General features: G+C 40.7%; 1 protein-coding gene across 7 annotated transcripts in view; it reads left to right on the top strand.

Annotated features, from left to right (window-relative positions):
- Positions 1 to 22,039, top strand: part of MYO6 (myosin VI) — a 163,348-nt gene extending 141,309 nt beyond the window's left edge. For 2 of the 7 annotated variants that reach the window (XM_053286938.1, XM_053286937.1), the window contains 8 exons: positions 1,083 to 1,243; positions 4,843 to 4,872; positions 5,344 to 5,382; positions 9,013 to 9,116; positions 11,182 to 11,313; positions 14,638 to 14,664; positions 16,851 to 17,069; positions 17,806 to 22,039. In XM_053286938.1, coding sequence (XP_053142913.1) covers positions 1,083 to 1,243; positions 4,843 to 4,872; positions 5,344 to 5,382; positions 9,013 to 9,116; positions 11,182 to 11,313; positions 14,638 to 14,664; positions 16,851 to 17,069; positions 17,806 to 18,005 — 912 coding nt within the window. In that variant the 3' untranslated portion in view covers positions 18,006 to 22,039. Of the gene's footprint in view, positions 1 to 1,082; positions 1,244 to 4,842; positions 4,873 to 5,343; positions 5,383 to 9,012; positions 9,117 to 11,181; positions 11,314 to 13,411; positions 13,525 to 14,637; positions 14,665 to 16,850; positions 17,070 to 17,805 lie in introns of those variants that run through there. The other 5 variants (XM_053286939.1, XM_053286940.1, XM_053286941.1 and 2 more) reach the window with 5 other exon arrangements.
- Positions 22,040 to 22,438: the final 399 nt, after the last annotated feature.

The following is a 22,438-nucleotide window of genomic DNA, read 5'->3' on the forward strand; positions in this document are numbered from 1 at the left end:
GATAATCTAAAGCAGGGATCTCCACAGGAAAGTCTCCATAGCAGAAAGGAAGATTACTTGGTAATACAATAATCGGAATGAGCGCTGATGCCAGTCCATGATGACCATTTCAGTCCAGCATTCTGGGCAGGAAAGGCAGGATTAGGGGACCCACAGAAGTGGAATGGTCAGGATGCATTGGTGGGGGCGGGTGTTGGCACATGACCTTAACTGGTTCTCAAGTGCTTAAAGAATGCTTCTCACAATCTGGGTCAGCAAAAGTTGTGTATTTCAGTGATAGTCCTACATATTACGAACTTTTCTAGGTAAGGTTTGTTCTACAGGAAACTGCAACATTCTTGTTATTCTTCTGCCACCAAATGGCCTATAAACAGCCCCTAAACAAGGGTATATTTTGATGTAGTATGAAAAAGTGCTCTTGACACACTTTTCCAGATATACAATAATATAATATAAATAAATATTTTTCATATATACTGAAGTACAGAATAATGCAGCAGGGCCAACACCCTTCTCCCAGCACTTGTAGTACACATCTGTCCTTCAGCACTTGAGCAGTGTGAGCAGGCTGGCATTCTTAACAGGAAACCACGGGCTGGTATTATTTAAAACTTTTTTTAAAAACAAAAGGTAAATTGATGACTCCTTGATTTTCAGTAAGCAATTAGTGTTTCTGCTTTCTAGTAATCCTAGAACAATGAAAAGAGCAATAAAACCTCTTTGTTCCCATCTAAAGCCCATGTTTCCATGATAAAAACCTTGCTTCTCTTTGTTCCCATCTAAAGCCCATGTTTCCATGATAAAAACCTTGCTTCTCTTAATGCTGAGGACTTCTTGTCCCTGATCTTCTTCTACTTTTTCACATCTTTTGTATGGATTGTCTTGATTAACCTTGTTCTGAAGTCGCCTTTCTGGGTGTGCCAACACCCTGAGTGTGCCAATAACCGTCCAAGCACATTGGCTATAGTCTTGTGTCATCTATTGTCTTTTACATAAGCATTCTTTTCCTTACATAAACCCCAAAGGATGGATGGACGAGTAAGGGGAAGTTCACAGGAGAAGCCTTTTTGTTCACTATGCAGGCTGAAGTTGAGGCACAGCTGGCAATAGAACGCGAAGAGGCAAGCCAGCAGCAGGCAGTGTTGGAGCAAGAACGCAGAGACCATGAGCTTGCCATGAGAATTGCCCAGAGTGAGTCAGAGCTCATCAACGATGAATCTCAGCTGGACCTAGGATTGCGCAGGTATTGTATTGTGTTGGTCAGTTGTTTTTTAAAAAGACATTGCAATGAAAAACCTTTGTTCTTTATAAAAACCAGCCAGTAAAGTACAGCCTGCCCTCCTCCCCTGCTGTATCTGAACATCTCTAAGGCAGGCATTGCTCTAGGTCAGGCACTTGCTGTGAACCGAACAGTGATGGGCATAGCTTTCATACTTCCTAACTGCTGTTAGAATTTGAATGTCCATTTCCTGGAAACTAGAATTTGCAATTGGCCAAGGAATGAGGAGGAGCTAAAGAGATGAATTAAGGAGGCTTGTGGGACAGTTCAGATGTTAAGTGACTGCTCAGGTATTACTTTTGACAACACGGAGAAAATATTCTGTGTTGACATTCAGCTCTCTGATAGCAGCACTTGAAGCAGAGACAACGCCTAGGCTGACCTTCTCATATGGGAGATGTATTTATTTTATGTATTTAACAAACCGGTGGGTAGGTCTGGGCATGTTTCTCTGCAGGGACTATGAGATGGGAATATGGAGGCTGGAGAGTGGACCTGCGGACCTCATCCTGGACCATTGAGACCCTGACGTTGATCTGAATGGTGTCATTACTGGATTTTACTGATTCAGCTGTACATTGTATACTCAGACATACAGCATTATTGTGACTACTATGGTAGTGAGGTGCATGCAAATGTGAAACCATTCCAGGGTGTGCCATCTTGCCTCAGACATCTCTCTGAGTGATTTGAGCTCCCGCTTCTTTGCCAATACTCTGGAGATAGAGCTGCACCTCAAAGATGATAATGGTCAGCATGCAGACTCTCCCTTTGCTGATTCACCAGGATTTTCCATTGTGCAAAGAGGTGGGGCGATTTTCAGCAACCTCCTCTTCCCTCTGCAGCTCCTTGTTCCTCTCAAAACTATCTTCCTGAAAGTTGTGGGGGCCTCAGGGAGATTGTTTTGGGAGGCACAGATGACTGCAGAGCGAAGAGGAGATCATTAAAAATGGCTCTGCCTCCTTGATGCAACAGAGAAACCTGGTGTGTTGCTGAAGGGTTAGTCTGGGTGTCGCCCAATGTTTTGGCAAAAAAATAATAATTGCTTTTTCCTCCCTGTTCACTGCTCTCTTGCTACTGACAGTTTGTAACTTTTTCCTAGGCTGACAAAGGAACATGGACTCCCATGCCATCCTTCTAGCTCTCTACTACTATGAATAGTTCTTCCAAATATTTGACTTTCATAATGTATGGCATGTGCAAAAATATTTTTCCCCAGGACAAGCTGCTGATCAAAAATGACAAATGTGCCTCCCTCACATCTCCAAAACCACTCCAAACTCAAGTTACACATCAAACATGACGTTATTTTGGCACAGTTGCTAACTATAAACTCGGGAAGGTCAAAATGATTCGAGCTAAGAGCAGACTTGTAGCATAATGTACTTTTTTTTAGAATGAAGAGCACTGCCAGTTGCAGGCTGCTGGAAAAACTCTGCTGGTATATCATCTTTTCTGATTAAGCTCTGATACATATGTGGCACATTTCCTTAGGGTAGAGGCACCTCTCTTAACCTTCATGGTTAAACTATGTTGTTGCATTTTGTGACAAAGTATTTAGCTCAGGCTTTTGATTTAAAAATGGCAAGCATTTACTAAGTCACTAGGTTCTTTCTTTGTACCTTGTTTTCACATCTTGGACCAACTGCAGCAAGTGGCAATTATAATTCTAAGTAACTGGTGATCAAATTATTCCAGTGGTTTCAAATGAACAGGAATTGCACAGTAATTCAGATCTGTCCTTGTACCATTTCAGTGCATTTCTGTGATGTTTGCACAGGGGCTGTCTGAATCGTGACCCCAGATCAGTTGATTCAAGGCCAAATGCAGGTTTCGGGGGGCTCTCAGCACAAACTGCCCCCCCATGAGCCCCTTCCTACTGGTGGGCCCCAGAAGCTTCACCATGTGAAGGCTCCTATCACATGCATGGTCTCTGAGATCAGCCGTGGGCCCTTCTGAGGACCCTCTGTGGCTGCCCAGCATGATGACTCCTGATGCCAGCCACATTATCACTGTCAGTTACAAATAATCAAGCCCTGGGTTTCAGTAAAGATACAGACTGCTGCCTTTTGGGGTATGGTTTATAGAAAACCTATCCAATTAGTATTTTCAGACTCATTTAGAAAGTTTAAAGAGTTGGTCTATCTGTTCAGATAATAAAGTTGTGTTATCTCACTTCAATTGCATTTCTTTGGTGCCACACCTCCACTGATTTGATTGGAACTTTCCACTTGCATGTGTTTGCACATGTGTTTGCACACCACACCCTTCCTGTGCTCCAGCCACAGTGAAGCCATGTTTCACTGAAGTCAACAGGACATTGATGTTTAAATTTTAAAATTTAATCTGTCAGTCTGCTCCTAACATACATTCCTAAATTCAAAAGATTAAGGATAAAGAATAATCAAGTCCTCTTCTTTCTCAGCCCACACCAAACACAACTATTACACGAACCCTCCTTTAACAGGAGGACACAAATGTATTTACCCTGCAGTATGTCTAAGCAACTTTAATGTCCAATGAAAAATAATCCAGTTATAGTAGCCTTGTTGCAAACAGAGGGCCATTTCCTAATCAGATTTGGAATTCCCAGCAGCAACAGAATATCTTATTTCTGAGTAGCCACTCAGGGTAGCTATTTGGAACGTCTGAAGGTTGCCACTCAAGGCCAGTTAGAGAACAGTTCTGTTCAGGTTTATTTTCTTTCAGATAGTTTTCTACCACTGGGCTCAATAATACAGCCACTCATAGGAGCTAGGGATGTGCACAGAAATGGCTGGCCCGGTTTGGTTCGAGTCCCAACCAATTCGATCCAGCACCCCCTCGATCCACCCCCAGCCTTGGTCTGGTCCAGGGGGGTTCACCTTTTTTTTTGAAGTTAAAAAAAATTGTTTAAGTACCTTATCCCCTTCAGGGGAGTTCCTTGGGGTGGCAGGGGGCCACAGAGGTTCTACCTCCCTCCACTGGCCTCCGTTATCACCCCCTCTGGCCAGTTCGGGCCTCTGTAGTTTGGCGTGGTGGCCATTTTGGACGCTGCTGTGCATGTGGCATGACCCAGGGCCTTGCAGAGGCCATTTGCGCATGCATGGCAGGATCCCAAATGGTCACTGCACCAAGCTACGGAAGCCCAAACGGGCCAAAGAACTGGACGAACAGCCCGAAAGGGGTGATAACGGAGGCCGGCAGAAAGAGGTGGAACCACTGCGGACCCCCACCCCAAGGAACTCCCCCAAAGGGGATAAGGTACTTAATTTTTAAAAAAACTTTTAAAAAACCACACTCGTGAACCCCCGAACAGTCGGGGTGGGGTGTGTGTTTGGTTTGGGGTCGGACCAAACAGAGGGTGGTTTGGTTTGACCCCGGACCGTCGAACCAAACTGGCTCGACGTCGAACCTGTTGAACGTTGAGCCGGTTTGCACACCCCTAATAGGAGCCAGTTTTCTGCAGATTTAGATTAAATAGCAACCATTTATTTACCCAGACTGACTTTGTAATGTTGCAGGTTGGTACAATACTACTAAAGTAAATTACTGAGACTAACCTAAACATTTTCTGTTTGCAGAGCCAATGGAACGAGCTCTCAAATGACTGCGTATGGCATTCTTTGTTTCTTGGGGTATTCCCTAAAATCTGTGGGTTTAAAAATGAAAATAATTTTCACATTAGAAGTTGCCTCATTAAATGTTTGTTTTCTTTTCCATTTACCCCAAGTAGTCTTAAATTGAGCATGCAATCAATACATCCTTTTTGAGTGTCTGTCTTTCAGACTATCTGCAAGTACAATTGACTGTAATTTAAATGTTATGTGCATAAATGGATTGGATGAGTAAGATTGTTCTTTAATTCAGCCAGAGTGGCATTCTGATATCCTTAAGAGACTTAAATGATTATTTTACTGGGAGAAGTCTGGATTAATTTAATGCAGCAAAAATGTTAGGATGGGGCACATATTTGCTGATTCCAGTATTAGATTTTGTAAAAGCTGCTATAGTTAGAGCTGTTTTAAGCATAATATTTTTCTTTTGTTTTTTTCTTTTCTCATGCACACTTAATTCTCTTATAGGGAGCAAATGGCCAAAGAAATGTCAGACATTATATCTAGGTGGGTGTAACAGGTTACCAGAAATAAATCTATCTATCTATGCAATAATCACAAACCCAAATAAATGGTAATTAATTTACATTTTGGTTACTGGGGGGAAATGAATAAACTTATAATCATTCATTGAATCAATTTTCAGTGATCAGATTTCACTGCTACATTTATGAACTGCATGAAGAAGAGGAATTGATTTTCACTGGTGTGTTTTTAGGATTACAGATTTAGACAGTTTAAACAAATTATCTTTTGTTCATTTAAACCTGTATATGGGGTGATGCATTTCCTGGAACTTTTGTTGCAAGTTGAAGATTGTCTCAAATGTTACATTTATGTTTGTAGCTTGTAAAAAGTTACTAAATTTTGAGATCCTGGCAGCTTTCTCTGCAAAAGCATTGGATCAGTAAGATCTGGCGCTTACCATGTTGCTGACATCCTATAAATACTACTACCTGAAGCACTAATAGACAAACGGCATAAATGTAATTATCTTGCTTCTAATGTTGTAGCTATTGCACAGACAACACAGGAATTTACTGTCCCTTTCTAGAATAGGATACTTTTCCACCCTAAATAAAAAAGAACTTTCCGTGTGTTGAGCTGCTAATTAGAAGTTGTCCTTTCGAACTTTCAAGATGTTTGCAGCTTTACACTATTTGCTATCTGAAGTTCAGGGACACCCTGGTGTCTTGAAAGAAGATGAGCAATCCTTAACGTGGCTTTCAATTTTAATGCTGCTGGCTATGACATCTTGAGTTGTATAGGAAGAACAAAATGGTGATCTTAGCAGAACCATTAAAGGAAAGCTGGGCTTACTGTATTGGATTACCATGCTTAAAGATTACTTGTTTAACCAGAGATCTTTTGGCCTAGTTCTGTTGATCTAAACTATCTGAGGGATACTTAGACCGACGGGTGGTGTAGCTAAATAAGGAAAATCCCTAGGATTTGTCACATTAATTATCAAGAAGGTTAGCCATTATAAAGAGGAAATTAGATTTAACTACTCCTTGTTTTGTATCTAACACAATTGCTGTGTACCAGCAATTAAAAACCTACTTTTTGTATTGTATTCACTTATGCTCTGTGTATATGTAGTCATGAAGGCAATGCAAGTCTAGAATTCATTTGAGTTTCAGATTGGTTAAATAGAGAATGGGGAATATATTTGCCATTTAAGCAATATCTGTATGGCACACACTAATGTAATGGCTGCAATAAAGGCCTATTGATTTCTCAACAGAACAAAAGGCCACATGCCACATTTGAGATGGTGTTAAATAGTGAGGAACAGAACACTGTGTTAATATTTTAATATAAAAAATTGAGTTCCTTTTGGCAAGGATAGTTAGATCAATATGGCTGACTTTGTGCTATTTGCTTGATAATAAATGTAGGATCCTTTCTTGTCCTAACAATATTGCAGCAGAAATACATCCCCCCCCCCCGCAAAAGTAGAATAGCTTCATATCACATTAGGTACTGCTTATAAGCTAAAATACTTTTGATTGCATTCTTAAGTGTTCATGTTTGCAAGAGTTGCTGACTGAAGTGGCAGGAAAGCCTAAATTGCTGTAGGCAATTCAGAATGGATGAACCATTCTTGCCTAGAATCTTTGCTTTTCTGATTGTTATACAGGTGGACTTCATTATCCGTGGGGGTTCTGTTCTGGCATATTAGCGTGGATAATGAGTCATTGTGTCTATGGGAACGCGGGAGTTAGGTTCCCAGACTAAAAAAGCACAACCCCACCCCCACAAAAAATGGGCCAAATAAAGTACCCTACTGTGCTCCACAGGTCTTCTGGCATCTAGTAACCCCACCCCACCCCAATGGTTCCCAAACTCACAGATTTTTTTCAAAAATATTTTTTTCTGAAATGAGCCACAAAATGACTCCCATAGTGGCTGGAAATGACCTCCGCAGTCACTTCTGGCATTATAGGAACTGCAGATATGTGGGTTTTAACCCTTTGGTTTCTGCAGATAATGAAACCTGGTGTCATACATCTGTGAATATGTGAAACCACAAATATAGAATTCTTGAATAATGAGGTTTTCCTGTATTCTCTAAAGGCAACTCTAGAGACAAACGTAGAGTAGTGAAGCAAGCGTGTCATCTAGTTTTCCTTTCAGTAAAGAGTGCTAAATAATTGTTTATTTCATAGCCTCTTTGCACTTTTTAAACACTTGCACAGCGCTTCATCAGTATTAGTGTTCTGTCATGCTGCCTGCATACTTAGTGCTCATTGTGCCTGCCATCTTTATCATTGAGAGAGTCCATTCTTCCGGCTCTCATGGTTATACGGAACATGCTTGGGAGGCATATATAGTTCAAGGCAATTCAGCAAGGAGTTAGTTCTAAAGAACTGCCTTGGCTGCCTTCTGCTGCCATCTCTCAACTAAAAGTAGCTGTTGCTGAAGCTTGTGAGGGGAAAGAGGATGTTGCTTGGTGGAAATAGTGTCATCTGGAACAGCAACCTTATCAGTGGGCTCCCAGAGTAGGGGACTCTTAGATAATACAGGCAGGGCTAAATGAGCAGGCGACAAGAAGGGTGGAATCGGGCTGGTGAAGGAAGGGGGGAATCGGGAGGAAAGGAACTTGGAGAAGCAAAGAGGGCGAAGGGATAGCTCTAAGGATTTTAGCCAAGGAAGAAGCTGTGGTGATTTGTAGACAACCTTTAGTAAAGAGAGAGGAGATGCAGTAGAGGACTGTGGGAGTTTTGAGGGCTTCAAGGGAGGTGATGGTGTCGCTCTTATGCCTGCAAAATTATTTGTGGCTCTTAGACTTAAGAGTGTTCAGCCATTCTTGGTAGACATAATATAGAACTTGTTTTGATTTGGGAATATATGTAACTCTTTTTGATATATAATATCAAATATATCATATAACATACCTTTTAAATAAATAACTCTTTTTGATTTGGGAATAATGGGGGTAAATATTTTCTTTGTTCCTGGTGGGTGTTCACTTGTGGAGTTTTCCCTTTCTTATCTTTCTATAGAGGCTTAAAAGTTCTCAGATGGTTTTATACATCGCTGTGGATGAATTTGTATATAGAAAGGCAGGGGTAGAAATGTGAGCAGTAAAAGAAACCTGTCAGCTATCTGCCTTCTGTGCTTTGGGCAGAATGCCTGCATTTAACAAGATCGTTGAAGCCATGAGAGCCAGTTTTCTTGTTTAGCTTTTGTATTTGCCCAAGTTCTCACAAGCACATTCTGTCAAAGGGTATACAGGTGCAGAATTAGATGGATGTCTCCTTTAAAAAAAACAACCCAAAAAAACACAACCTAACAAATGCTGAAGTGGTAGCCAGGGAGGTATTAAGCTAGAGGTTTAAAAAGCAACACACACTTGATTTTACATGCATGCACACACTCTTCACACTCTAGGCTGTGCCCTGTAATTTGTATTCTGGCATGCATGCTGAAATACAAAAAGTAAAATAAGAGTTTGCCTTTATCCTTCAAAAAGGAAGACATTGTATACTTGTATATTGGCATAAGTGTGGAGGGTGGTGAAGGAATTCTTTGCCCTCGCTATAATGGGGATCATGAGAATCTCCTTTCCCTTCATTTTCTGACTGTTGGTAAAATTTGTTCCTGTCTTGAACTCTTACTGAAAACTTATAGGGGACCTTCAGTTCAAGCTACCAAAGCTGCCGCTGGCACTAAAAAGCATGACCTTAGCAAATGGAAATATGCAGAGCTACGTGATACAATAAATACCTCTTGTGGTAAGTAGTAGTTCCATTCCAGAGAGGAATTGTTCCAAAGTAAAAGAGTACTGTGCCTTCATTCTCTCTGACAGAATTCTGAAACTACTAGGTGAACAAGCCTCTGATACAACTCTAGTAAGTGGATTATTGCATTTTAAAAATGCTTTCAAAGTCACTAGTTTAAGGCTTTGCTGTACAGTGTTGTTTGAAATAGATTACTGTGTAAAGGGAAAATAATGTAAACATCCCACTCTGTACTTAAAAAACAGAAATGTTGGTTACCTATCACACACAAAAACAGTACAACTCATTACAATGTGATCTGCAAATTGACAGTGACAATCTATATATTTTGCTTATTTGTAAACATCTTTCAGAAGCTACCTGAGCTGGAGCATAGGGATATAGGTGCAGTGATCAGCAGCACCCTGTGATGAGCTAGCAGAACTGCATTCTGGGACAGTGGGGTTATGATGGGAGTAAAAGGCTCTCAGTTGCCCCAGCTGGTCATTGGATCACTCTGAACAGGAAGTACTATAAAGGTGTTCCTGTTTGAGCTGGAGCTTTGCCTGGGCAACAAGTTTTCCTTTGCTCTGGTTCATTCCTGGCATCTTGGTCCCGGCTCCTGGTTTGCTGTCACTTCACTGGCTGATTCTCCTGAGATTGCTGCCCATGGTCCAGGCCTGACAATATTGCCATTTCTGCAATTGTGGCCAATGAGATAGCCCACACACCAGCTGCTTAAAAACTTCCAGAGCCACCAACAATATTCTGTGGAGGAAGGGTAGAGACCAGTGTGCTTGATTAGATAGTACATGTACAAGTTGTCTCATTCCGACTGGAAAGATTTTAATTTGAACCAAAAAGGGATACTGGAGGGAAAGGCCCTATTTTTGCTTCTTCTTTCCAACGAGAAAGCTTGCCTCTTTAATATTACCCTCTGTCATTCTTTGTGTCATTTTTTAACCTGTCTTGATAGTATAGGAATATAGAGACATAGGAAACTGCCTTATACCAGGTCCAACTGTTGGTTCATCTAGCTCAGTATTGTCTACAAAGACTGGTAGCAGCTTCTCCAAGGTTGCAGGCAGGAGTCTCTCTCAGCCTTATCCTGGAGATAAGCCAGGGAGGGAATTTGGTGTCTTCTGCATGCAAGCAGGCAGGTGCTCATCCCTGCGACCCATCCCCTAAGGGGAATATCTTACAATACTTACACATGTAGTATCCCATTCAAATGCAAAACAGGGGGAATTCCTGCTTTCTGCCTATGGCCAACAGTAACACACACTCTCTCTCTCTCTCTCTCTCTCTCCCCCCCCCCCCCCCGCGCCCTAGCTTTATTTATACTTCTAATGAGTGAGTTGAAACCCACCTGCCCACACATGCAGTGCATTAATGGAAATTCTTTAGCTTGTGCAAAGAGGTGAAGACAAGCAAAATGTCTTGTTCATGCAGTCCCTTGTGCTTGTGGAGGGCCCCTAACCTAGGGAGGGTGTTTTTAAAGGCTGTGGCTTAGAAGGGAGAGCTGTGAGCAGGGCAGTGTCTCTGGTTGATCTGGATCCCAGACATAGTGTGGGTTTGTGTATCTGGAGGTCTATCATGGCCTCTGTTGTGAGTGGATGGATAGATATCACACAATCCGTTAACACGATGATCATATGAAATTAGGGAGACCATAGTCCAATTCACTGTGCAATGGCTGAACTGCATGAACCTGGCCTAGTCAAGAGTAACAATAAATCTACTCATACATAGATGATGCAAGATGGGTAAAGAAATGATACAAAGAATGACAAAGAGTCAAGGTTCACTTTGTTTTTTCTCCCCTCAGTACTGAAACTAGTTTATTGCAGAGTTGTGTGTTGAAAAATATTTTCAAAGCTATAAAGAGGGGGGGGGGGGAAGCTCCTCCCCCACTCTTTTGCAAATTGCCAGTTTATTCACACTGTAATAGCTAATGTTATATTTATAGCTTGCTCTGGAATAATTTCACCTCACGTAGTGATGTCAACACAATTTATAAACATATTTGTCTATTGCTTTTTCTCACTTATTCCACCCCTGCTGTGTTTCTTTGAGATAGATATTGAACTGCTGGCAGCTTGCAGAGAAGAGTTTCATCGGCGGCTAAAAGTTTACCATGCGTGGAAGTCCAAGAATAAGAAGCGCAATGCAGAAACGGAACAGCGTGCTCCCAAATCTGTAACTGACTATGGTGAGGGCCAATCACCTTTTTCTGCAGATGCATGAAAAGTGTATGGGTGTAGTTAATATCTAGATGTTCTTAAAATATCATCTTAATAAGTTCATGGGGAAACTAGCATTTACCATGCAATTCTAGAATTAACTATTTCATAGAATAGAGGTAGGCAATCTTGGCTCTCTTGATGTTGTTGAACTACAACTCTCATCTAGCCACCATTTATTGTATTGTTTTATTTTGTGGCTAGTGGTGATGGGAATTGTAGTTCAACAGCATCTGGACTCCAGATTCTGGAGAGCCAAGACTGCCTATCCTGCCATTATTTTGAAAGATTGTACAAATTAGGGGCGTGCACAGACCACAGTTTGTGCACTGGTCCAAATTCAGACGGGACTGGTGGACCAGTTTGGCCTGTCTTGGCTGAACCTCGAACCGGTCCGGCAGTACAAGGTGACACCTTTAAAAGTAAAGACAGAGAGCCTTACCAGCAGGACCGCTGCTCCAAGCAGCTTCCTACTGCTTCGGCACTCCTCTCATGCGTGGCACCGGTGCAGCTCCATCACTCACCTGGCCTCAGCGCATGCAGTTCAGATTTGGACTGGTGCACAAACCACGGTCCGTGCACACCCCAGTACAAATCAACTCTACCCATCACCATGTGCAATCCAGATCAAACATGCGAAAAGCAGAAAGCAACACATTGCAGAAATGTGCCTGGAAAATAAGTAGCTCCAGAATTGTATGGGCAAGAGAGGCAATTTATGCTGTGGAAAAAGAGAAAAAGCTTAGGGAAATCTTTGTCTTCTGGCCCTAAATATGGTGATTGAGTAAGTGAAATCAGTAGAAAGACGCCTTTTATAAGTAAGTGAAATCAGTAAGTAAGTGAAATCAGTAGAAAGACGCCTTTTATAAGTACAGCTTAATTATTAGTTGATATAAACTGGTAAATTGGTCTATAATAATAATGTAGTCCTGGTGATTTGCTATTATCTTTCAGAAGAATTCTGAAAGAATTCAAGTCAAGCTAAAATCTTGGCAGATGGACTAGTTTACACTGGCTGCTAGTCAGACAGTCAGTGCAGAGCGAAAGAGAGAGATTCCAGTGACTTCATATAACACAACTCATTACTAGTAAACCATGTTGACTTTTATTTTATTTTCCATTTCCAACATAAAGACTCTGATCTGAAATATAGTTGGCTCAGAAACAATCAATTAAAACATTCTTTTTGTTTCCAAAAGTCCCCAGTCCTAAAATGTCTGTCTTTTGGCAAAAAACAATAGAACATACAATATTAGTGACCAGTTAGAGGTTGATATATTAGATCCAAAGTTGTTATAAGTAATAAACAAACTAAATGAACACTTCTGTTATCTTAGCATTTTTAGAGAGGCAGGAACTACTAGATGCTTATATTATGAAATGATTTTGGCTGCCAGTGAATGCATTCTTCAGATGAAATGCTCTAATGTGTGTCCATTTGCAAGTTTTACAGTGTTCATAACAGTGACAGTCATTGACTGACTAAAATGTGTGGACTGTTCCTTTTTGTTCAGCTAAAATACGATTTGAGTAGAAAAGTCTCTAGGTCTGTTCTGATAGGCTGTTTGGGATTGTTTTCGCCTATCTAATAGGAACAGGGTTTGAGCTTACTAGATAATAGGGATGTGCTCAAAATGTGATTCAGCATCTGAATCGCAGCATAATCCCTTTAAAACCAAGGGCTTTGACAGCGCCCATAACACAGAGGTGAGCAGATCTATACCTGCTCCTCCTCCACTCGTTGCCACTTTGGTTATCGTGACGCTCTCCCCCAGCTATGATCACGTGCTGGCTGGGTGTCTCCGAGCTGCCCCTGTGTGATACCAACTTGCACATGGCCATGCATGCACAATGGTCATTGATGTGGTCAGCAACTGACCACTGTGGAAGCCCTCAGTTTTAAAGGGATTGTGCTGTGATTTGGATGCTGAATTGGGTTTTGGCATATCCCTACTAGATAAGATAGGTAGGATAGCCACATGGACAGTAGTACTTAATTTTGGAAAAGCACTGTATGAGGAGTAGAGTATTACAAAGGGTCACAACATTCATGTCTTCTGGGACTAGATGTACGAAGGCAGACTGCCTTATTTGGGAACTCAGTGGCAGAGCACACACTTTGCAGGCAGAAGGTCCCAGGTTCAATCCCTGGCATCTCCAGGTAGGGCTGGGATATACCTTTGCCTGAAGTGTGTGTGTGTGTGTGTGTGTGTGTGTACGAACATGTATGTATGTATGTATGTATGTATGTATGTATGTATGTACATGCAGACACACTGAAGCAGATGTGCCATTGATCTGACTTAATATAAAGCAGCTTCATATATGTTTCATGCAAAAACAGGAAATTGAACTTGATATGTTCATCCTGCTGCGTAGGACAACTTCACCCACCAGTATTCTCCAAGATCACAATCAGTACCACCAGAGCATAGGTTAGTAGTTGAAGGACTCCCAGGGTAGCTCAGGACTCCATTCCAATGTCTGGAATTGGTTGGGGTTCTCTCTGTCCTACTAATAAGGCATGGAGGCCCAGCCTGTAAGGGAGAGGAGGAGGAGCCCAAGACAGACAGCCCTGCTCCTGTCAGCCAGGAGGAAAACTGATTTCTTTCCAATTGAGGATTTCTTTTGCAAAATAGCCATTGCACTGGTCAGTTACATGACCTAAAGAGGGCCCCTCTTTTCACTGTCCAGTTTGCTGGCAGCAAAAATGGGGAATGAGGGCTGTTTGGTATTTCCAGAGGGTGAAGGCAAAATATTTGCATAATTCTAGTGGGAGTGCTGTTAATGGTGGCATGGGTGTCTGTGACCGTGTGTGTGTGCAGTCAGCACCTGTGGCAGCAGTGGGAGTACTAGCAGCTTCCTGGCTGCCTTTTATCCACCCAGAATGCATCTGGGAATGCAGTTGTGGTGTCATTCTCAAGTGCATTCCTGGTTCTTCTACTTATTTTTAAAGCAGTGGCTAGCAAGAACCAGCCTCTGGGAAGTTCCCTAATGTTGCTGCCACTGCCTGCGTAAGTGAAGGATTAAATGGATTAAAGACGAAGACGACACCCGCCCTGCCACCACTGTTATCTCACCCTACCAAAATTATGAAACATTTGGCAAAAAGCCCTGCCTGAAGGCCTTGCCCCACCAAATCTCCAACATTACGGTCCCCCACAACCCAATTGCAACTGAACTGCAAGATTGTTTGGGTTAGTGCTGTGTCATGTTTTGAACTTCTGAAAAATGTAAGTTTCATAAGATTGAAATGTTTCATGGTGCCTTCAGTATTAAATATTTGTTTGCAGATTTTGCACCATTTTTGAACAACTCAAGTAAGTGGGGGAAGTGGTTTATTACAACTAATTCTAAAGACTAGGAAATCATAGTCTCTTTTACTAACCTTAACAGTATAGTGTTTTGCTGCATTTGTATTAAATAAAGATTCTAAAAATACTCAATGCGTTGTGGGGTGGGGGAACCTCCAATTCAGATATCTATACTATCCTAAGAATATTTGTTCAAAAGTTACTTGAATTATGCATATACTCTATATACTTTTTCTGTGGGATACCTATTTTCCTGTTGTAGCAAAACACTAGAATTGCTATTACTCAACTAACATTTTTGAGTAAAAATTAAACACAGGTGCTGGTTTTAGAAATAAACATGTATTTTTCTTTGTGGCAAGGAAGTGGCTTTATTCACCATATAGATTATCTTTTGGGTGGGTGCAGGTATATATGAGACAAGCAAAAAGACTTATTGCCTTTGAAATTCAAGAAAATGCTCTTTTAGCTCAGTCCTTCTTTATGGCTCACCATTTTAAGCACTAATGAAGACAATGGGTACCTGGAGCCTCCATTTGCTGAAATCTTCATGGAGATAATTCCTAGAAATAGATGAATTATTCTACAGGTCAGTTAATTTTATATGAAGGGAAACAGGCCTCAGAATTCTCCTAGATCCAATGTATGGACTATTCATGCTAATATGTGCCGGTGATGTCAGTTGATAAATGATACATGATAATTATGACAAAAGACCAGTTAGTGCAAAAGTGTCTTTTTGCTTGTTTTTTCTTTATGGACACACATTTTATTCTCCACTGATATTAATGATGGGAAATCTTTCAGCAGATATTGCTTTCTGCACATGAATAAACACTTGTCATTTCCATATGTACAGACATAACATTTATGAGCACAATGGTAAATTTTCAGTTCTAGTTTCCAACATCTTGAATATCAACATGAAGAAATAAATCTGATGTGACAGCAGTTTCATTTATTTTTATTGAATCTGAATCTTTAACCAGATTCACTTCTTAATGGCTGGTTGGCTTACAGTCTGAGAAATGCACTGTTAATTGTTCCCTGTATATTGAACTGTGTTTTCTGTTCAGTTAACAGCAGGCTTGAATTCTAACTCTTTTTTTTTTTTAAATGTAATATTATGGAGAAGAACTCTTATACAGAGATCTTCTCATAAACATGGACAAATACATTGGTTGTAATGACAAAGTAAAAACTTTCAAAGATGCAGTTGTGCCAAATATACTTCTGACTGGATTAAATGGGTAGCATCTCTAGTATTGCTGGTTCAATGTCAGTGGAAGGCATCTTCTCCATCTTCTCCTGCCTACTGTGCCCACCCTGATTCCCCTAAAAAGCCATGGCTGAGAGTTGGGGGGCATTCATAGGAACATAGGAAGCTGCCATATACCGAGTCAGAGCATTGGTCCATCTAGCTCAGTATTGTCTATACAGGCAGGAGTATCTCTCTGCCCTATCTTGGAGATGCCAGAGAGGGAACATGGAACCTGCAGATGCTCCTCCCAGAGTGCCACCATCCCCTAAGAGGGATATCTCACAGTGCTCACACATGTAGTCTCCCATTCAAATGCAAATCAGGGTGGACCCTGCTTAACAAAGGGAACAATTCATGTTTGTTACCACAGTTCATTCTTGTTACCTCTTCTCATTCATCAGTGGCTTGGGATGTGCAGGGAGATGCAGGGGGAGATGTAAATCCCAGAAACAGGCGGTGCAGTGGTGTGTCTGGTAGTAATTTCCCTTGTGGTTTGTAGCTCCCCGCCACCACCAAATTGCATGCCATTGCTGAAGGTCCCTTGGCCATGGCTTTTCAGGGAAGTTTGATCAGAAAGACAGGTGTAGAGAAAACTGTTTCCCACTGATGCCTATTGTGGCAGTGATACTGCAGTGGTGTGTCTGGTAGTAATTTCCCTTGTGGTTTGTAGCTCCCCGCCACCACCAAATTGCATGCCATTGCTGAAGGTCCCTTGGCCATGGCTTTTCAGGGAAGTTTGATCAGAAAGACAGGTGTAGAGAAAACTGTTTCCCACCGATGCCTATTGTGGCAGTGATACTGCAGATACTACCCACTGGATGACACATATTGGGGATATATGAATCTTTCTGCACAGATTCAAAAAAGGTGGTGGTTTTGACTGGTCATGATACTTGCTTATATAAACGTTCATATCACTTATTCCTAACAGCTCAACAAAACCCAACAAGTCAATTGACTGTGAAGCAACAGGAGGTTGAAATGAATCGGCAGCAGCGTTACTTCCGTATTCCTTTCATACGCCCAGCAGACCAGTACAAAGATCCCCAGAACAAGAAGAAGGGCTGGTGGTATGCGCACTTTGATGGACCATGGATTGCTCGTCAAATGGAACTTCATCCTGATAAGCCACCCATCTTGCTAGTGGCTGGTTGGTATACTTCATTTTTATTTTGGAAAGAAGTTGTACATTTTTGTTTAGTGGCAAAATGTGCTAAGAGCAGTTAAGACCTGGACTATGTTCACGTCAAAGAGAAGCCAAAAATAAGATGTAAAGGTGTTTATTCAAAAAGACTGCATCACTTTATTACCTTTATAACATCCTAAAATCAGTGAACTGTAGAAATGAATGATAATTTTGTGTCATTTTGAAAATATCTGGTTGGGACTTGAAACTAGACATCTCAATATTATAAATATTTAAATAATTAAATATGTATGTAACATTTTTCAACAATAAAACTTCTCAGAGCAGGTTACATAGCAAAATAAATAACAAAAAGAGCTCCCTATCCACAAAGGGCTCTCAATATTGTGTGTGCAGGTGCGTGTGTCAGTGATATGTACTACTGACGTACTGATAATACCAGCATATGTACTACTGGTTTAAGGTCACTTGCCTCCAAAAATGGGTGTAGTTCAGTTGTCAGCTGAAGCTGATAAAAAGTGGCCCAGCCACTTCCTCAACCTGAGAAAACCAGAGAGAGTTTTGAATCTAGAAGTACTCCCAAGCTACATCCTTGTTCTTTGGGGGGAATGTAACCCCATCCTGAACAGGCAGATTTTAAGCATCTCTCAGGTACACACACACACACACACACACACACACACACACACACACACATTTTTGTTGAAATATGCTGAAATATGCCCCCCCCCCCTTTCAGGCAAGGATGACATGGAGATGTGCGAGCTTAATCTTGAAGAGACTGGCCTGACTCGGAAGCGTGGTGCTGAAATTTTGCCGAGGCAGTTTGAAGAGATTTGGGAGCGCTGTGGAGGTATCCAGTATCTTCAAAAAGCAATTGAGAGCAAGCAAGCTCGGCCTACGTATGCAACTGCTATGCTGCAGAACCTGTTGAAATGAAGAGTAACTTTGCACGTTTGCAATTGGTGTTGAGAACTTCTCCTACCTTAACAATAAAGGGAAGAGTTCCTTTGAGCAACAGGGGACACTTAAACATTCTATAACCACATAGAGATGTTTAATATAAACAAATTTTATTAATTGTGGCAGTTGTTAATTTGTACTTGTTTTAATTTGTGTAGTGAATCCACTAGTTCTGTGGATCTAGGCATTTGTTCCAGTCAGGTATATGGTTTTGCTTTTGTCCATACATTAACTCTCCATATAAGGTCTCTCATAACACTAATAATATAAGTAGAGTAACACTACTGGAATATCATACTTAATATGATGAACTGCATTTTGATTTCCTCTGGCAACATACTTCCTTTTGTAATCCCCCAGAATGTTAATTTCTTCAGGAAAGTGTATTAAAAATGAGTATGTTGCTTCTTAGAACTGGAATTGTGAGGCCTTAATGTTAACTTCTTTTTGTAAAGAAGTTAAAGCAAACTTTTATGAGAGTTTAGTGCAGATTTTGAAAGCTGTTCAACATCTATATATTACAAAATGCATTTTGGGAAATATGTCTTAAGTAGATTGCAAGGTTTCATCATACATTATGAAAACAGGACACATGTTTTGAAGTACTTTTGGAAAGGAGGCACTGAAACATTGTAATGCACATTTTAGCATTTGTGTTTGTCATTTCTGCTCCACACCTTTTTTTTAAACACAACTTTTTAAATTTTACAGTACTTTAGGCACAAGTCTTCATTTTTATTTTTCTCCCGCAAGTTGAATATCTTTCGTTAATTTTACCCAAGATTTATCTCTAGGACTAAGACCCACCATATAAGGGAGTTGGGTTCAGTTTTCCATGGCAGCAAAGCCTACTTGGCCTGTTGTAGGCTGAATGTTGTAATTCCTTTGTACTTCTGTGAAATGCACATGGATTAGGTGGTTTCTAGCAGAATCTTTCACACTCTTGATGAGTGGCACAGTCCTGGAATTTCTAATTACCAATACGTCCCTTCAGTGGATCAACTTCCTAGTGTTAAAAGTAATAAACTTTTTCTTCTAATCTTCTGGATCTTTTTTTGTAGCTAATCTCCCAGCTTCAGGCTATGCGAGTTCCTTTTTTTGCCATGGTACTCTTGATGATTAAAATTCTTATGTATAACAATTACTTGTTTCACACAGATTTAAGTTGCCTTTTATTGATGTCACCAGATAGCCCTAATGCTGGCTAATATCAACAGATTAAACCCTGGTATTATCTCAGTGTTAGGAGATTTATGGAAATAAGGAAATATCCAGTTTCAAAAAAACTACTGCCCCTCTTAAGAGTAGAATCTCTCTGTGGAAACTGTTGAGCAGAGCTTTCCTTCCTTTATTTCTCTTAAAAAGCTAATTATATTTCTGGGTTCTGATTATTTAAATCTTCAGATACATTTTATAAATACACTGTTATCCCTGCCTTCTGTCACAGCATGTCTGTTGGCAAAAATACTCTTCATGTCTTGGCAATCCTAGAAATAAAACGGTAAAAGTAAAGAACTAGTTGCCTCTGACTCGCAGCGTCCAAGATGGTAGAGAGGGAATGTGAACACTGAACAGATTTGTAGTCTTCTAGGATAGGATATTGCCCCCCAATTATTTAGGCTTTGGAATGCTCATCCAGTTCCATCCTCACTTACACCTAAAAAGACAGCTCACATATCCTTGTATACCAACTCAACAGGTGGTTGGCCTTGGCAGCCTTAGTCACCACCAGGGATAGGATACATTTCACCATCTCTGCCCACCCACCACCCCCACAAATGGATTGGCATTGTCAAAGCTGGCGGTACTGTCTGATATGTCATCTTGGTCCACCAAGGAGAACCATGGCTTGTGTCCAAAGAACGCCTTTTACAAGTGGAACACACTTTTTCTTGCACTATATACCTCTAACTTGATTTTCCTGGCTCACATCATGTACCATTCTGGAGGATCCTCTGATCCTCAGCTTCAGCTTTTGTGGTGGCACAAGGGGGAAGGAGATGACAAAAAAGTCGAGTTGCACAAATGCAACTCCACTTGAGGTCCTTAGGATCCAAGCCTAAAAATGCAGTCCTGTCTTCTGGATGTGGAGATGTAGCAATAGGACCTATACACTTTGTCATATGTCACTGTGGCTTAGATGCCTACTTCTGCACTTAGAGAATCCTCAAAGTGGGGTGATGGCAAACAAGATGAGTAGGTACTACTAAACATTACTTAGAGTGATAACTTGTTGAACAGGTCATAGTGGATGACACCCTCTGACTGCCAGTCAATAGACTATGAGGAATGCATGTGTAATGCATATATTGAACTCAAAGATTTCTCTTTCTACCAGCAGCTCAGATGTCTGGCTATATTTTCCATGCCTTATTTGTTACAGTTAATGCACCTGCCTATAGCAAAGACATTGAAGATGGGTCCGATCCAGCTAAAGTTATTCTTTAACTTGTTCCATTGGCTTCAATGGGACTTTGGGCCAAACTAGAGGTGCCATGGGAGAGTCACGAGCAGCCTCCCAACAATTGTATTTTACAACTGAAATGCAGCCACAGGAAACTGTGAGCTTGATTGGAGCAATAGTGGGAGGAAGGGCTCCTAACCCTTTCCCCATGATCCTTTTCCCGATCAACACTGCCCTCTTCAGCCTCCTTTTTTTCATACTGGGGAAAGAATGCAGAGACCTAAAGCTCATGTGTTTTCCACAGCATATCTTGTTTGAAAATGAATTATGACTGTGGTTGGATCAGAGCCAATAGCCATAATTGTATTTGGTTGTGAACTGAAATTGTATTCAGTTATGAACTAATTGTGTATTTCAGTTCTAGAATGGCTTATTTTAGATTTGATTGTGCGCATTTGTGTGCACTTGGATAATGTAGCAATCTGTATGGTGTTAAGGTTTAGAGAAAGGGGAGAGGGATCTATTTATTTAGTCAAAAAGGAATGGATGGATGTTGTATATTCACATCCTTCACCCTTCTGAGAAAAGGGGAAGGCACACTCTGATTTTAAAAATGTCATTTTCTTATCTGTGACTTGATCTGATTCTTATCAGTCTAGTTTTTGAGAAGAGCTGTCTTAGAATGCACCATTTGAAATCTCACTTAAGCCTTTGGGAGTGGGATCTAGCTGACTGCTGCCCCCTGACTTTCATTGGCCTTTATGGGGGCCACTTCTTCTAAACATTCACATCAGCTATGCGTGGCAAATGTGTAGAAAGTGAGTTTTCTTTCCCCCTTTTTAAAATCTGTGTGGGCCAGGACTTGTGTTTGTTTAAAAGGGAAAAGTGTACATAAGCATGTGCCATTCATAATTCACAACATACGTTTTGTACTTGGGTGTATTGAACCTGTGTACAAAATGTATTCTAGGGAAGTGGTCATGAAATGCAACACCAAACACTTGCTTGCCTGTGATATCATTTTCTTTGGAGTTAGCTGGTGAATACAGCATCCTGCTCCACCCCTGTATGTTCTGTATGGACACATCAGCATGAAAATTAATAGAAAACCAACATTTGTTTTTCGAGGGAAGGCAAGTTAAGCTATTCCTTGCAGCTAGGAATTTGTCTTTCCTGTTGTGTTCTTATTCACTGTCTGTCTTTCTGATGTGGAAACTCTAGAAAGGGCTGTACACATGTGCACAGATCACTTCATAATACTTGAATTGTGTTGAGAGGTTATGAGGTGATAAGATTTGTGATGGCTGTTTCACATGTGCAGAACGTTACTGGCTTAGTAACTAGGCAATGAAAATGCAGATGTGGATCTCTCCCAAGTCTCAGGATGTAGCAGTGCTATTCATATGACCAAGAACACAAACATGCACACCACTTATAAGTGGCCCTTCAGACAACATATTCCATTGGGAATATGTTCATCTTCTGTGGTTTACACCTATTGTGTCTCTGAGTTTTTTTCCTCCTAAATTGTTTCAAATACTTTGTCAAAGTACCTTAATTATGTACTGAAAAAGCAGCAAAATAAATACACTTCTGTTGACCTGTCTGGAATATTATTTATTTAAGGAAAAATGGGAAATGACAGAGAAGCTGTAGAGCACTTTAACTTTGCATTTGCTCTCTTGGTCTGGTGTAGCAAATAAATGCACAGCATTTGTTATTAAAGGAATATTGGCTACTAAAAATGTTTCATAAACTTGTTTACCTTACAATATTGAAGTAAATTGAAAATGAAATTAAAGTACTTGTGGGAAGTTTTTAGGTTGTCATTTCCTCTTTTAGTTTTTGGTCTCATTTAGTTTAAAAGAACTAAACTAAAAGGTTTTTGGTCTCATTTCCAAAACCAGTCATATTTCCCACGATCCAACTAAAGTTACTTGTAAGTCTCCCAAAAGAACTTTATTTGTCACTAAGGGCCAAACTACATGGATGTTAATCCTATCTT

This window comes from Hemicordylus capensis, chromosome 1 (genome assembly GCF_027244095.1).
Source record: "Hemicordylus capensis ecotype Gifberg chromosome 1, rHemCap1.1.pri, whole genome shotgun sequence".
NCBI lineage: Eukaryota > Metazoa > Chordata > Lepidosauria > Squamata > Cordylidae > Hemicordylus > Hemicordylus capensis.